Raw genomic sequence first — 15,789 nt, 5'->3', positions numbered from 1 at the left:
ACAAAGCAAGTGGGCATCTTGGAACATATGACGTAAGTGATGAGGATGATAGAACAGGATGCAGAAGCCTAGGCTCTGATTACTGTAGAGCCACTATATGAGCTCTGTCATACCTACTCAAATATACATTGGAATCGTCATTAGATTTTTGCATTATTTAAATGTATGTACTACTTAAGCCGTTGTTACTTGGAGACTCTGCTACAGTACTCACACTGATACACTAATGCTAACTGTGGTCAGATAAGCAAGTTAAGTGAGAGGGGGTGTGCAAACCTTGTGTATACCTGGAATGATGTGTGCTATATAAGTCTTGCTTTGCACCAAGTGTGTTCTCAATTCTCAGGCACACTTAGCTGCTGCTGATTAGCGCCAATTTATGCAGACATGTCACTGGATCCCAAAGTCTGCAGAAACAGCAAGTGAAATAAATAGTGTAAGCACACAAAGACCCTGGCACAGAATAAGCCTTCAACTAAGATTAGTCATTATGAATATGCAAATACTTATGCTTTCCAATGCGTTAACACCAGCGTCTTGTTGTAGGGCTGGATGCTCTGTGGCTGTAGAAGCCTTGCTGCTACAGGCATCTGAAAATCATTTGCCTCAGCCCAAGGTCACCCCCACTTACCTCACTAGGGCAGAATCTGCTGCACTTCCTTGCGTGGGGTCAGGTTGGCAATCACTGACCATGGAATGTTCTAGGGCAGGCCATGGCCCTAGGATGCCTCTCAGTAAAGAGACCAAGGCCATGGAAAGCAAAGGTCAGCCTGCTGTGTGCAGGGTGGAAGGAAGACAGACTGTCCCCTCCCCAAGTGAAGCATAGATGAAAACTTAAGCCTCTGTACCCCTCGTTGTGGGTGACCTTCCACCCAGAAAACTGCTCCTTCCAGATCATTCTCTGTCCCACCCCTGGACAGTCTTGGGATTTGTTGAAACATTCAGGAAGGTGAGTGTGTTAGGATCCTTGGTTTACAAAGCAGACCCTTGAAACTCGATGAACTTCACCAAATTGCCCAGGTCATTCTGGTAGCTAGAGGTGAAAGCCACACAGGACTTCAGGGGTCTTTCCCCCCATATTCATGACATTTACTCAGATACCTCTTGTCCTTACACCAAGTAGAGTCAGTCAGTCAGAAACTGGGAACCAATTTGGTAGACCAGTTGGCTTGATGACCTTGTAGAAACCTATCTCTCTACTCCATTTCACATGATGGAAGGAACAAGGGAGCCTATTTGGGCTTTGTTTACCGGGGCACCACCCAATGAGAACAGGCAGAAAGTTGCTCATGAATCCACAGCACAGGTGAAAATGAAGGAAGGGAAAAGCCAAACCTTTTGATTACCTTCACTAGGCCCCAGCACTCTGTGGAGAGTTATCTTATTATTTATTTTTATTTTTTTCTCTTGAAAAAACCATTTATATACGTACTATTCTTCCTTTTCTCTGTCTATAAGTCTGTGAAGCCACAAGGAGGTCACCTGGCTTCTGGGGACGGAGGAAGGGTTCCAAGTTGAGTACTGCCTGACCCTTCTGTTTCTTTAGCTGAGCTGTTATTTCTATAGACCTCAGTGCTGTCGGAAGTCCTTCAGTGAACTACCTTTAAGATACTGGCCCACTTTGGGTGTGGTCTTATGTTCTATAAATGCAGACGGAAGCTTGAGTGGGCCTCTTGGCTGCTGGATTCGGTTTCAGTTCCCAGCGCGCAGAGAGAGGACTGTGGATAGCTACCCTTACTGTAAGCTATTCCCCCAAATAAATAAGCCTTTGTTATACTCCATTTCAGGCTCTGGTGGAACTCTTTTATATGCCAACACTTCACTTGATGTTTTGCTCTTGGATAAATAAGCAGTCAGTTTAAATGTGAAATGCCCCTCACAAGCTTCTACAATTGAACATCTTGTACCCAGCTGATGGCACTGTTCTGGGAAGCTGTGGAACCCTTCAAGGTGAGGGTCAAAGGGTTGGGAAGTCTAAGTTTATAGTCCACTCCCACTTCTTGTCCCATGTTCCATCTGCTCCCTGTAGCACTCAGTGTGAGCAAGTGGCCACGTGTTTCTGCTACCATGGCTCACCAATGTACCTTCCTGGACATGATGGACTGTATGTCCTCAGTGTGACCCCCCCCCCCCAAAAAAAAAACTACACATCCCTTTAAAATGCTTCTTTAATCACAATGACAATAGTGTTTTGTGAATGAGTTCCATCCTGGCCATGGCCAAATCAAGCAGGCTGCTTTGGAATGCTGAAAGGGCAAACAGCTAGGGCTTATGTTCCTTTTGCCTGCTTTTCCAGATAGGGAAGAGGGAAAGGAAGCATTACTATCGGATCTCATGTTACAGGTAAAGTGCCTGGACTGTCTTTCCACCAGGTTCCTCATTGGTGAAACCTACCTGACATTGGAGGAGAAGGGAAGTGCTCGAGGACCTGGAAATATGAACAGAACTCTGCAAGTGGGCGTTTAATAAGATTAGATTCTGGCTTTTTTCCTTTTTTCCCTGACATCTTAGGGAGACTGCAGTGGTCATCGCCACTCTCCGAGCTTCATCACGCCGCCCAAGGATGATAAGAAGAAGAAAGATGCCAGAATGTCAGCCAAAAAAGACAAAGACCCAGTAAATAAGTCCGGTGGCAAGGCCAAAAAGAAGAAGTGGTCCAAAGGCAAAGTTCGGGACAAGCTCAACAATCTAGTCCTGTTTGACAAGGCTACATACGACAAACTCTGTAAGGAAGTTCCCAACTATAAACTTATTACTCCAGCCGTGGTCTCTGAGAGACTGAAGATTCGCGGTTCCTTGGCCAGGGAAGCCCTTCAGGAGCTCCTTAATAAAGGGCTTATCAAGCTGGTTTCAAAGCACAGAGCCCAAGTAATTTATACCAGAAACACAAAGGGTGGAGATGCGCCAGCTGCTGGTGAAGATGCATGAACAGGTTCAATCAGCTGTACATTTGGAAAAATAAAACTTTATTAAATCAAAAAAAAGATTAGATTCTGGTGCATTCTAGAATTCCCTACTCTCTAAAGATAAAATAAAAAATAGTAGGGTGTTGTCCCTGTCTCCCAAGCATATCCAAGCAGAGACTTTGGGAATGCTTTTCCTATAATTACTTTGAATATTCTTTCAACACATATGCTACCAAACATGGGAAACAGGAGGAATCAGGGGGCTTTGCTGCCAGGGTCTTTCTCTGTCATCTTTGGCACATCATCTCTCTCGTCTTATTTATGAAAGGTAGAAGCTGGAAAGGGTCAGGAATTAACCATCCCCCATAGAAGTCTATGAAAATGGCCAGGCCATTTGTACCAAATGTCTTTCCCACATTAGTTAAAAAGCAACTGGAAATTCCCCCAGATTGTTTATGATAGTGCAGCCATTCCACATTCCACTTGATAGTCTAGTGATACAAGATGCCTGTATAGCAGACCTGGGGGTTTTATCAGTAGTGTGTTCTAAGCAATTACATGGCATGACATCATTCCGTTTCCATGTACCCGTCTAGATCTTTGCTGGCAGCATATGGAAAGAGACCATCATCAATGCCAGAAGGCCTAATAGAGGGTAAAAGAGAAAATCTGTCAGTTATAATCAGATCCATGTTCATTCAACAAAAGCCCCAGAAACTTCTAGCTTAGTAGGCATAGTAGGGTCTGCTTCAGAATAAATAGAACTAATGTGCATGAATCTCTGTTGGTTATCAACTCGGGCCCCATTTGTCAATTCTAGTCCACCATCCTTAGTAAGTATTTTTGAAGGCTAAAATTAGTTGTCAACTTGGCAAGATCTAGAATCACCTTAGAGACATACCTCTGGGCATTATCTATGAAAGGTTTTTAACTGGGTTAAATGAAGCCTAAAAACCCATCCTAATTCAGCAGCACCATTCCATGAGCTGTGGTCTGGTCTAAATACACACACACACACACACACACACACACACACACACACACACACACACAAAGTTGGGTGCCAGCAGAAGCAATGTGACCAGCTGCCCTACACTCCTTCCAAGATGCCATCCCAGTCATGATGGACAGTACCCTCAGACTGTGAACCAAATATAACTTGCTTTCCTTAAGTCATCTTTGTCAGGAATTTTGACACAACAATAATGAAAGTAACAACTGCAAGCCATAAGAATACCTAATGGTATAAGATGGTAGCTAATGCTGTACAGAAATTCTTGGCTAGGTGAAGCATGGAAGAAGCTATTATGCATCCTTTAGGCAGCTAGGCTAAAAATCCTACTATAATATCTAATTGCAATTCAGTTTGGCCCCAATAATTATATTGGTTTACAGCATACTGCATGATATAGAATTGAACAGGCCCAATAATATAAGGGTTTATTGGCAGATAGGGGTGTTTCACAGCCTAACAGTGGTCCCCAGCACTAAAAGATTAACTTCAAACACAAATAGATTTCTGGTTGATTAGTATATTAGTTACTTTTTTGTTGCTGTGATAGAATATTCCATTAAAAAGGCAATTTAGAGGAGAAAGGGTTTCTTTTGGCTTATGGTTCTAGAGGGGGATATAGTCCATCATGACAGAGAAGGTATGGCAGCAGAACACGAGGTTGGCCTGACCATCAGGAAGCAGAGTGATCCCATTTCAGCCCTATCTCTAAACAGAGAGAAAGAACAGGAAACAAGAACCAGCCCTATGCTATGAGACAAGGAAACAAAGCAAACATTTTTATGTCTCTGTGATAAGTATTATTTCTATTTATTACATGCATACTTTATCCCCTAAAATGTATTAGAATTTCATTCATTCTTCACTCATCATCTCATGATCGTGTTGGCTACTTGACTGGTTATCCCTTATATGAATGGAAATGATTATGTAGTTCCTTTTTTAATTATTCAATTAAAAATATTAGAACAAAAAAACCCAGCCCTATGAACTCAAAGTCCACTCCCAATGACATACTTCCTTCAGCAAGGCTCTACTGCTTAAAAATTTTATGACCTTCGCAAACAACATCACGAACTGGGGACCAAGTTCTAACACAGGAGCCTATGGGGACATTTCATATTTAAACCAACTTCTAGCTGCATATGGACAATATTGCTTCACAGTTTTAAAAGTCCACTTAAGGAAAATTTTTAAAAATAGAGGAGGAGAAGGAAGAGGAGGAGGAGAGGAAGAGGAAGAGGAAGAGGAAGAGGAAGAGGAGGAAGAGGAAGAGGAAGAGGAAGAAGAAGAAGAAGAAGAAGAAGAAGAAGAAGAAGAAGAAGAAGAAGAAGAAGAAGAAGAAGAAGAAGAAGAAGAAGAAGAAGAAGAAGAATCCCAAACCAAGCTTGTTTCTATATCATGCAATATGATGGCCCATGATGCCTTTGGTACGCCTTCTTGGAGAAACATGAGCTATTTCCCCTTTAGGGAAGCTATCCATAGTCATTGCCCTAGGTTTCCCAAGGGGCTCGTCAGCACTGGAATCTAGATGTGTGCTGTTCTCTGTTCTGGACTGCCTCTGGGAGGACTAAAACAACAGCTTCTAGAGTTCACCAGGAAGAAAAAGGGGAGACAAGGGATGTCCCTTTTAGAACTTTCTCTGATCCGCTGAACATCTGATCTAGAACTTCTGATCATGATATATCCTATGGGGCAGCTCACCAGAAGAGTCAGATTTCGCTCCCTCTCTCCTTTCCCCCTACCTTCCCTCCTTTCATTTCTTCTTCTTAATTTTTTTAAACCCACATATTCCAGACAAATGGAGAGGAGGCGAAAAATATGGAATAATTTTTTTTTCATTTTTTCTGCTTGTTTCCCCAGTCTAAAATCATAAAGGGAAGAAGAACAAAGCTGAGCCTTACACAAGCCGCAGGGCCCTCTCAGGATTTCCTCGGTGTGAATTTGTGAGGGAGCACTGTGAGGGAGAACTGTGAGGGATACTGTGAGGGAGCACTGAGAGAATACACTGCGAGGGAGCACTGTGAGGGAGCCCTGTGAGGAAGCATTGTGAGGGAGCACTGTGAGGGAGCACTGCAAGAGAATACTGGCAGGAACCTACAGAATAGTACTATCATAGTTGACAGCCTGCTGCCAACTGTGTGGGTAAGCTGCAGGCTGGGGGTGTTTTCCTCTAACTATTCTAACTCAGGCAGACATATTGTGTTACACTGTCTAGATCCAATGTTAGTCCCTCTGTCTTAGAAGAAATGCATTTATCCTCGAGACGCAAGCTTTTCTCATAGAGCAGAAATCTCCCCTCAGCAGAGATCTGGTCCCATATTATAAATCAGTTTGTGCCCCATGAATCCAGCTATTGGTCCATTTCTCCCCACTAGTAGTTTAAGAGAGGAACTAGGTGATGGGGACAACCAAGCCCCAGCTTCCCACCTAACAGAGCTGTGTGACCTTTGGTCAATTATTCAATCTTTCTGAACCATGGCTTCCTGCCGGGGTCCAGTGCTAGCCCAGACCCTCAATTATTCTCTCGACCAGACCCCAATATAAACTATCTCTCTCTGGACCAGTGTGGAAGCACAGAAATAAAGACACAACTCACATGACTTTATCAGGAGGGATATTCTCAGAGGTCCCTCATGAAGTCCTGAGTTCACATCCTGAAGAATTCCTCTGTTTACTCTCCCAGCAGTCTTTATACCAAAACTTAACTGAGAGGAAATACATTAGCATTCTGTCTCCTAGGTAACCAGGTGAATGGCTTTTAGTCATGTCCACAACTACCTGTCTGCTCTGTATGCTACCTGTCACGCAGGCTTGAATCAGCATCTCTATCAGGCATCCTCCAAATTACAAAGAAAGGAGCAAAACAACATTCTGGCATTTTGTTAGGTAGTGACAGCCTGTCTGGAAGGGTATGTGACCATCCTCAGATACTGGCTATGGCTTTAGAGCCTGGCTGCCATACCAAATAGAAATATGGGCCTACAGCTTCGTCACCCACAAAGGCAAATGAGGACGGCAGTCATTTCATCTGTGAGTTGACGCGTGTAAAGTCTTAGAGCAAATGTACTAATGCATACTCACCAACACTACTGCGTCTATCCTCATTCCTGAAGTTCCACAGGGAAGGTGACCTTTTGGTGGCCTCATTCCCTCCAGATGATGGATCCTCCCAGAAAATATGGCTGCCTCTCAGGCCAGAGCTGGAGGGGCAGGATGAACCATAGGGTTGTTTCCAAATGAATTCTAATACCCACATTTATTCCATGACCAATGAAGTCAACCAGGCACAACTGTGATGGCCAAGCAGTACTTGTACAATCACTCCCTTGAAGCCAATGGGCAGTGCTGTCAAGATCCAGCAAGACAGAGACACCTACTCCACCCAGGGTCTAGCCATAATATCCTGGGTCTCCCCAGATGGAGCAATGGGAATGCACCCCCACGAGAAAGGGTCTTCAGCCAGGAGTAGAATTATTCAAAGAGTATTCTGCTAATGTGAGGGAGGGATGGGAGGATGGAGAGAGTATGTGTGACCAAGGGACTCCATCTTAGCTTATGAGGATCTAACTCTAAGGCATGAATTGACGTTATAGAGCCCACTCTCTATGAAGAAATACCTTGCTCAGCCTAGGCACAGGGTGAAGGGGGGGCGGGGCAGGGGGAGAGGACCTTGGTCCTGCCTCAATGAGGGGCCAAGACAGTCTTAGTTGACTTCCCAAGGGAGGCCTTAACGATCCTGAGGAGCAGATATGAGGTGAGGGGGGAGCTGGAGGAGAGGAGGGAGGGGGAACTAGGATGGTATGAAATAAACAAACAAACAAATAAATAAATAAACAAATAAATAGAAAAAAAGACCTAACCTTCACCTTCCGATGTTGCCTTTCATAGAAATAACTAGTGAAGTCAACAGCCTTTCCAGGGCCTCCTCTATGGGATGATGCCTGGACTAGATCTTCAGGTCCTGAGGGAACTCAGGGCCCTTGAACTTGAGGCAATCACTGAGCATCCTGGGGTGTCTGGACTGTATGTAGCTGTATCTCAAGCAACTTTGTCAGAAGAACTGACAAGGAGTTCCTTAGAAAAACTGTTATTTATTGGGCTCCTCCTAAATACCTAGTCATACATTAAATCCCTTATATTAGGTCACCTCATTTAATTTCATCAACAAACTCAGCTGAGCATTCCGGAAGCCCACAGACTGCCAGAAGGGGTTGAGCACGTGCGGTCCTGTTGCAGGAGGGCGATGGTGCCTAACCATTTACTTATCCAAGGGATGAAGCAAGCTGACCTTTCCTCTAAAGCTTTACCTTTCTCATCTGCATAATGGAGATAATAGTACTCCTGAGGGCAACACAGAAAAATCCTTTGAAAGTATTTTACAATGACTGCACAACCTCCAGGAAAGCACCAAAAAGACAGCAGCTTGGGGCCCAGACCTGGGAACAGAGCAAGGACAGATTCGTGGTCTCTAGCACCCAGATGTTCACAGTTGAAAGGAAAGATGACAAAGTGACCCTGGTGTTCCGGTACCCTTTGCTATGGTTTGAATGTATCCCCCAATTTTTATATGCTGAAGACTTAGATTCACAGGATGATGGCATCTGGAAGTGAGATTCTTGTAAGGCCATTGGAACTAGATGAGATTGTGATGGTATCTCACATATGATACTTTGTTATGCTATCTTGTAACAGAAAGGTTATCATTTGTATGTCAGGACCATATCCTCAGGCTTCCCAGTCTCTAGAACCATAAGAAAAGCAAATCTTCACTATATAAATAACCTACTTCCAGGCATGTTGTTACAGCACAGAGAATATAGAGCTATGAGGCCTCAAAGGCTCAGCATCTTCTACTGATGGCCATCCACCGGGGAGAAGCAAGCAAGCCTGTCTCAGGTTCTCGTCCTGTTGCTATGATAAAACAGTCAGACAAAGGCCATATAAGGGAGGAAGGGTGTTCTGAGCTCAGGATTCCAGGGTGGAGTCTGTTGTGGTTTGAATGTGCAATGTGTCCTACTCCATCTGTCACCGTCGTGTGTTTGAACACTTGGTCCCCAGATGGCGGTGGGGTCTAGGAAGGTTAGGAGGTGGAGCCTTGGTGGAGGAAGTATGCCATGGGGGCAGGCTTTGAGAGTCTGTAGGCAGACCTGATTTCCCTGTCTCTGGGTTTGTGCTTCCTGTGTGGGTTGGTGCAGTGTGATTCTGTCTGCTTCCTATGTGCAGGTGCAGTGTGATCGTCTACATCCTGTGTGAAGGTGAAGTGTGATTCATACTCCTACCCTGCCATGATGGGCTATATGCATTTCTGGAACTGTCAGCAAGGTAAAACCTTTCTTCTCAAAGCTGTTTTTTAAAAGAGTTTTTTGTTTTTGTTTTTGTTTTAATCACAGCAAGGGAAAAGTAAGCCATGAGCAGGCCGGTTGTCATGGTGACAAGAGCCTGAGGGTGCTGGTCACATTGCATCTGTGGTCTTAATTTACACGGTCTCTGATGCTCTGCCCAAGGAATGAGTCTTCTCACGTCAGTTAGTGAGATAATCTTCTCATTTCCATAGGCCTATTCCCTAGGTGAATCCAGATTTAGTCAAGCTGATAATTAAATCATCCCACTGTCCTTGCCCTTGCTACTCCTTTGTAGACCTGGCTTCACTCATAAGCTAAGATGGAATCCCTTGGTCTCACATCCTCTCTACATCCTCCCATCCCTCCCTCCCTTTAACAGAATACCCTTTGAATAATTCTACCCCTGGCTGAAGACCTTTGCCCAGCTAAGGGGCATCCATCCCCATTGCTCAGTCTGGAGAGCCCCAGAATTATGGCTAGAAACTGCAGTAGGTATCTGTTAAGTTGGGAGCGTAGCCCTCAGCCCCTGGCATCCATCCCAGTTCCCCCTGGCCTGGGAGTTGCTTTGGTCTGGACTCCAAATCCCAGCATGCCAGGTCCTGACCCTCCCACTCCCACAGAGTATTTAAGTGGGCTCTCAGGGGAGAAACATGTGGTTTCAGGCTTGCATGGGCTCCCTGTTGTCCTGTCTCCCCGCCATGCGCTTGGCCACCCAAGAGCATCGTGCTTAATAAAACGATGGGCATTTTGATTCGGTTTGATTGGACCTAATTGAACTTTTTTTGCGCCAGTGGAGCCGCCTTCCTTATTATTTTTTACTTAACAGTATCTCTGCCTTGCCTGGTACTGTTTTGTTTCACACACCCTAGGGAAATAAGAGCCCGTGACTCCATTGCTCTGTGAGGGAGACAGAGAAAGGGTGCAGAGTTGCCACTGGGAGGAAGCTGATGGGAGGCAGTAGAGTGGGCCCCTATGGGAAACACGAGAAAACAGCTCAGTGGAGATGTGGGTAGAGTTTCCAGTGTTCACTGTTGCTGGCTTATATCAAACCGCCCACACATGCCTTCAGAAGGATGTGTGGCTTCTGAGTCATGCAGAGATGCCAGCTATGTGGCTGTGGTAGAGGATCTCCCAAAGGAAGGCTGTTTGAGAAACTGACACTAGGGCCTACTCAAATGTCCTCAATGTCTGCAAGCCAGCCAAGTGTATCAGCTCTTCCCTGTTGCCTTGCAACCAGCTGCCTTTCCACCGCCTTCTGCAGGAGAGTAACACCAATCTGCGCATGACTCCCCTCAAAGCCCAGGGTCTCTGCCCATGAAGACTGGCCGTCTTTAGCTCCTTACCTGTACAACAGCAGACTCCCACCTCCTTGTTCTTTGGTGGAGGGTGGGGATGGGAGTGCTGCTTTCTCAACCCCTAGTCTGCAACAGCTGCCTCCACTTTAAGCTACGAGCAATGTTCTCTTCAGGCTCTACAGCTGAGCAAAGTCCTCCCCAGCTTTGGGCCTCCTGCCTCCAGGCTCTGCGTTTGTACAGGGCCCCCTTGAAGGCTCTGTACCTGTGGAATGTGTCCTCTTCAGATTGTGCACCTGTGCAACAGCCCCACCCACCTCTAGACTCTTCCCTCCCAGCTCCAAGCTTGTGTAATCTTTTTGGTCTTAATACTCTGCCCTTGAGTAACCTCATCCCCCCCCTCCCCCACCTGCAGGGCGCCACATCGGTGGAATGTCTCCCCTTTGGGCTCTGCTCCTGTATAATGGCTTGCCCCACCTTCAAGCTGTGCACCTGGACAATGGCTTCTCCACCCTGGAGGCTCTGCCTGGGTACAGTGGCCCGGCCCCCTTTAAGTTCTGCACCTGCGCAATGCCTTCCTCATCTTATAGCTCTGGACACGTGTGAGGTACTTGCCAGTCTCTAGGCTTTGCACTACACAGCCTCCCCCACCTTCGGAGTCCACATCTGTGTAATGGCTACCACCACCACCACCACCACCACCACCACACACACACACACACACACACACACACACACACACACACAAACACACACCCTACCTTCAGGCTCTGCTCTCCAGTAATCTTCTTATCCCCAGGCAGTGCCTTCAGTGTGAATTCTGGTGTGGTACATTTACAAGAAGAGCAGATTCTGGGCCAGCTCCAGTTCTCAGCAGTGTGGTGCCCTAGGCAAGTTTCCTAACTGCTCCAAGGTTCAGTGGCCCCATCTCTGAAATGAAGATAATGCTAGCAGAACCTGCCTGAGATCATCTTCAGCTGATGAGAAGAAATGTCAGGCCAGTGGACTATGCCCATTTTAAGAAGTAAATCTTCTCTTCTGGGGGCAGACCCAGTAGATAGGAAGTACTGAAACTTTTGATTTTCAAAACAGGGAAATAAGCCGGGCGGTGGTGGCGCACGCCTTTAATCCCAGCACTCAGGAGGCAGAGGCAGGCGGATCTCTGTGAGTTCGAGACCAGCCTGGTCTACAAGAGCTAGTTCCAGGATATGCTTCAAAGCTACAGAGAAACCCTGTCTCGAAAAACCAAAAAAAAAAAAAAAAACAGGGAAATAAGTCCCAATTAGGAGTTGACTGAGAGCAAGCCTGCTGAGCCTTGATCCAGGGAGCAGGAGTGTAGACAGTATAGAAAGGCCTGGGTTCAAATTCAGTCACAGAGCTGAGAAAGCACTGAACTATGTGCCTCAGGATTTTTTTTTTTTTTTTCTGGCTGCAAAGCTGGGCCTTGAAGGGTCAGGAGATGGTAGTGATAGAATCAATGAATTCTGTTCCATCTGTACAATTGGCTCGAGGTACTGTGAAGCCCAGCATGGTGCCCAGCCTTGAAGCTGGCTCCCTGAATATTCTCCTTACTCCGCAGACAGGTTTTGCTTTTGCTAACTCTTCCGTTTATGATGGGATTAGCTTCAGGCTGTAGGGTGAAAGTACCTGAATGTCAGAGCAACTGATGGACCTGCCCGATTTAACTGCACTCAGAGCCATCTGCATTTGCATACAGTAGACAGGCCTCACACACAAGTCCCTTTTTATTTAATCACCTTGTCATGATGAATGTGGGGAGCAGGGGTCTGCTTCTGCAGCGATGCCAAACCTAGAAGCTCTGGAAGCTGAGGCCAGGCTGCTCTAGGAAGGGCAAAACCCTTTCTCCACTTTGGGCTCCCAGGGGCTCTCTGCTCTTGGCTTGAGCTGAGGAGCAAGCTCCGGAAATTCTGGAAGCTCTGGCCTGCCTGTGGTTGAGCCTGGGGGAGGAGAACAGAAGGCGCCTGGGGGACGCAAAAGACACAAACAAACCTGCAAACAAGGCCTGCGTTTGTTTTCAGACAGAAAGAGCCATTCAGCCCTAGCTCCGAGCCCAGGGCTTCCTACAGCCCTGCAACCCAGGAAGCCCTGCAGGACCTTTCTCCACAGTCACCTCTCCCCTGCTCCTGTGTGTGGCCTGACACATCCTCGCACCTGTTGGGATGAGGCAGCTGCCTGTCCCCAGTGATTGTCTGCAGGCTGCTGGCTCTGTCCTTGCACCTGAGAGGTTTCTTCCTTTCCTTTTTCCATCCACTTTTCTCTTCCTCTACATCTGTGGCTGGAATCCCCCTAAAAAGGAAGAGCTCTGATGGCTTCTACGGAGAGAATGGGTCCACTCACCTAGAGAGGAGGAAAATGGGGGTTCATAACTTTGAACCCTACTGACAGGCCTCTCTGTTAAGCCCTTTCATCTGTAATAGTGTTCCCAACAGAAAGAGAGCCACACCTCAGGAAGCGGAAGGTAATAGAAAATTCACTCTTTCTAGAACAGTCTATTCCCCAAGACGGAGATGCAGACTCACCAGGGAAAGGTAACAAGGAAGCCAGTAAAAGATTGTGGCTAATCAATAAGTAATGTGCTGTCCCGGTTCCAAATGCGTGTGACATATGATGCAGACTTGTTTAGAAGGAAGGGACAAAGAGCGAGCTCAAGTTGAGAACGAATTGTTTATTTCTGTCAACTGAATACCTGCAGTCATGTGACTGGGCCAGAGCACACCCTGCCCTCAAATCCTTCACGCTCTAGTGTAAGGTCCAAGAGAAAGACTCAACAGCTTGACCTGTTGAGTGCCTACTATGTGCCAAGGCCCACTTCCATCTTTTTTTTTAATTTTATTTTTTATGTTATTTTTTTTTACCACTTCCATCCTTAAAAAGAAAAAAAAAATGGAGGCTAAGAGGCAATGTCACCCAGGACTGCTCTGTGCCTTCTCAGGGACTGAGAAATCCTGCTATAGAAAAGTTTCCTTGTCAACACGGACACAGACAACAGTGACACAAAGAGCATGTCCTGAGGTTGTACAGTAGACGAGCTGCCCAGCTCTCTCCAGCATGGTGTAATGCCATAGTGTAATGAAATTATTTAAGTAAATTATTTAAATAAAACGCTGCAGGTCCCCAAGTGGCGGCAGTGGGCAATGGGCCATGAGACTACGCTGCAGGTCCCTGAGTGGTGACAGGCAGCGGGCAGTGGGTCCCGAGACCACAACAGGCCACAAAGGCAGACAGATCCCAAGTGACAGGTGAGAGACCGATACAGATAGGCATGCCATGCAGAGTGAAGTTGGATATTTATTTATTTAGTGGGTTATGGAAGGGAAGTGGAGAAGGGAGAAGAGGAGAGAGAGAGAGAGAGAGAGAGAGAGAGAGAGAGAGAGAGAGAGAGAGAGAGACTCAGGCTGGAAGCTGAAAATCAGCTTCATCGGATGAGGGGGTGGGGTAGGGGAGTGGGGGGAGTGGGCATGGCTTGTCTCTTAAAGGGACAAACCAGAACATAACAAAAAGGCATAACAAACTCAAATATTATTGTACACTTAGAGTCAAGGCTCCATTCTGACATGCTAACAACACTTATTAATGAATAGAAAAGCTGCAGATATTAAAGTCACTATGATGGTCCAGATTCCCAACTTCCTGTAGTCTGCCTTATATCTGGTGAGGTAGTGTTAGAGGCTATACTGTGTTTGTTCCCACTGCACAAGACTATTATTTTGAAGTCTTTCCCTCCCTGTACTCTACTCTCAGAAGTGACTTCCTGTGAAATAGGGTATCTTTGTTTTTCCTAGCCAATTTGAAGAAATTAGGAGGCCCAGGAAGATGCATCATTGCATCAGGACATGCCTCTGACCTTGATTCAAGATTTGAACAAGCTATAGGCAGTGTGTGTGTGTGTGTGTGTGTGTGTGTGTGTGTGTGTGCATAACTTGCCTGGTTTCAGGAGATGGGTTCTTGGAATGGCTCTGAGGTCGCCTTTTGCCCCCCCCCCCATTAAATTTCTTGTGTGAGATCTGTTGTGTAATGTGATCTATGTGGCATTCTTTGGCCCCAATCCACCAAGGTATTCTCTGATGTTAAACCCTAACAATAGCTACTTTCATTACAGACAAATGCCCTGGTGGCCCACCATCTTCCTGAAAACCAGAAAAGGTTCGATTGTGTCACTCCTGAATATCCAATAATGATACAGTTGTAGTGGACTGAAATCCTGTGGCTGTCACCTTATAGCTGTGTGTCTCTGATGAAATGACTTCACCACTCTGAGTTTGGATTCCCTCATTTGTGTCATCCTTTGCCTATGGTGATGAGAGGTGCTAAAGCAGTAATCCTCGCTGATTTAGTGTGGCGCCGCCATGAGCTGGCAACTGAATCAAATCACCAGGCGGAGAGTGTCACAACCCTCCACCTGTTGTTGCTTTGTCCCACCCATGTCATAAGCAATCTTCTCAACCCCTCACCCCACAGCCTCAGAGACTCAACGCTCCAGACACAAGTTAGGTAGAAGCTGAGCCAGGGCCCTTGGGTGCAGGATTTATTTTAGAAGGAGTCACCCTCAGGCTGGGAAGGGGGGAACTATGCCCTGAGGCTGACTCCAGGCCCCAGCACTCAGATCCTCCCTGCTCCCTCCTCTGCTTTGTAAACAAGGGCAGAGAAAGCTTGATGACCTGCCCCTCCTGGCCCTGGCTCTTTCTAAGTTGTTTCCCAGAAAAGCTAAATGTCATGATCTAGAATACCAACCCAAATTCAGTCCCATGTGTGTTTTTGTAGCTCCAAAGAGCTAGGAATGGTTTTCATACTTATGAAAAAAAAAAAGTATCAAAAGAATAATATTTTGTAACAGTCAAAAAAAATGACATAGAATCCAAATGTTAGTGTCCACAGATAAAGTTTTGCTGGACTTCAGCCACACCCACTCATTTACATGTCGTCTACAGCAGCTCTTGGGCTCCTCACCCTCTGTCGCCTTCCTGGAAATTCCAACTGCTTCTTGCCCTGGAGCCATTTCAGCAGACCAGTTACCTGCACACAGACTCACGGTGTCAGCTTGTGACTATGCCTGAGAAAAACAACATAAAGAGGAAAGATTTATTTTGACTCATGGTTTCATATTGTTTAGTTCGTGCTGCTGGAAGAGGTGGGGGAGGAACTTCCTCACCTTCAGGCAGAGAGGAAGCAGGGAGAGGAGGGGCAGAAAGAGATACAGAGCTACTGAGATGGAG

General features: G+C 46.2%; 1 protein-coding gene across 1 annotated transcript; it reads left to right on the top strand.

The window, feature by feature from the left end:
- The first annotated feature begins 2,067 nt into the window (after window positions 1–2,067).
- On the top strand, window positions 2,068–2,928 carry LOC119823668 (40S ribosomal protein S25-like). The gene is made up of 3 exons (XM_042055715.1): window positions 2,068–2,104; window positions 2,297–2,454; window positions 2,512–2,928. Exons 1-3 carry the CDS (start codon window positions 2,068–2,070, stop codon window positions 2,926–2,928), a joined length of 612 nt encoding a protein of 203 aa, XP_041911649.1.
- Window positions 2,929–15,789: the final 12,861 nt, after the last annotated feature.

This window comes from Arvicola amphibius, chromosome 9 (assembly GCF_903992535.2).
Source record: "Arvicola amphibius chromosome 9, mArvAmp1.2, whole genome shotgun sequence".
In the NCBI taxonomy this organism is placed as follows: domain Eukaryota; kingdom Metazoa; phylum Chordata; class Mammalia; order Rodentia; family Cricetidae; genus Arvicola; species Arvicola amphibius.
The sequence above is the reverse complement of the archived record's forward strand: the minus strand, read 5'-3'. Positions and strand labels throughout refer to the sequence as shown.

Coding starts and splice junctions, on each gene's coding strand:
- LOC119823668 (XM_042055715.1), top strand. CDS start 2,068: ATGGCTCACCAATGTACCTTCCTGGACATGATGGACT. Junction 2,105..2,296: donor CTTCCTGGACATGATGGACT/GTATGTCCTCAG, acceptor CTGCTTTTCCAG/ATAGGGAAGAGGGAAAGGAA. Junction 2,455..2,511: donor ATATGAACAGAACTCTGCAA/GTGGGCGTTTAA, acceptor CTGACATCTTAG/GGAGACTGCAGTGGTCATCG.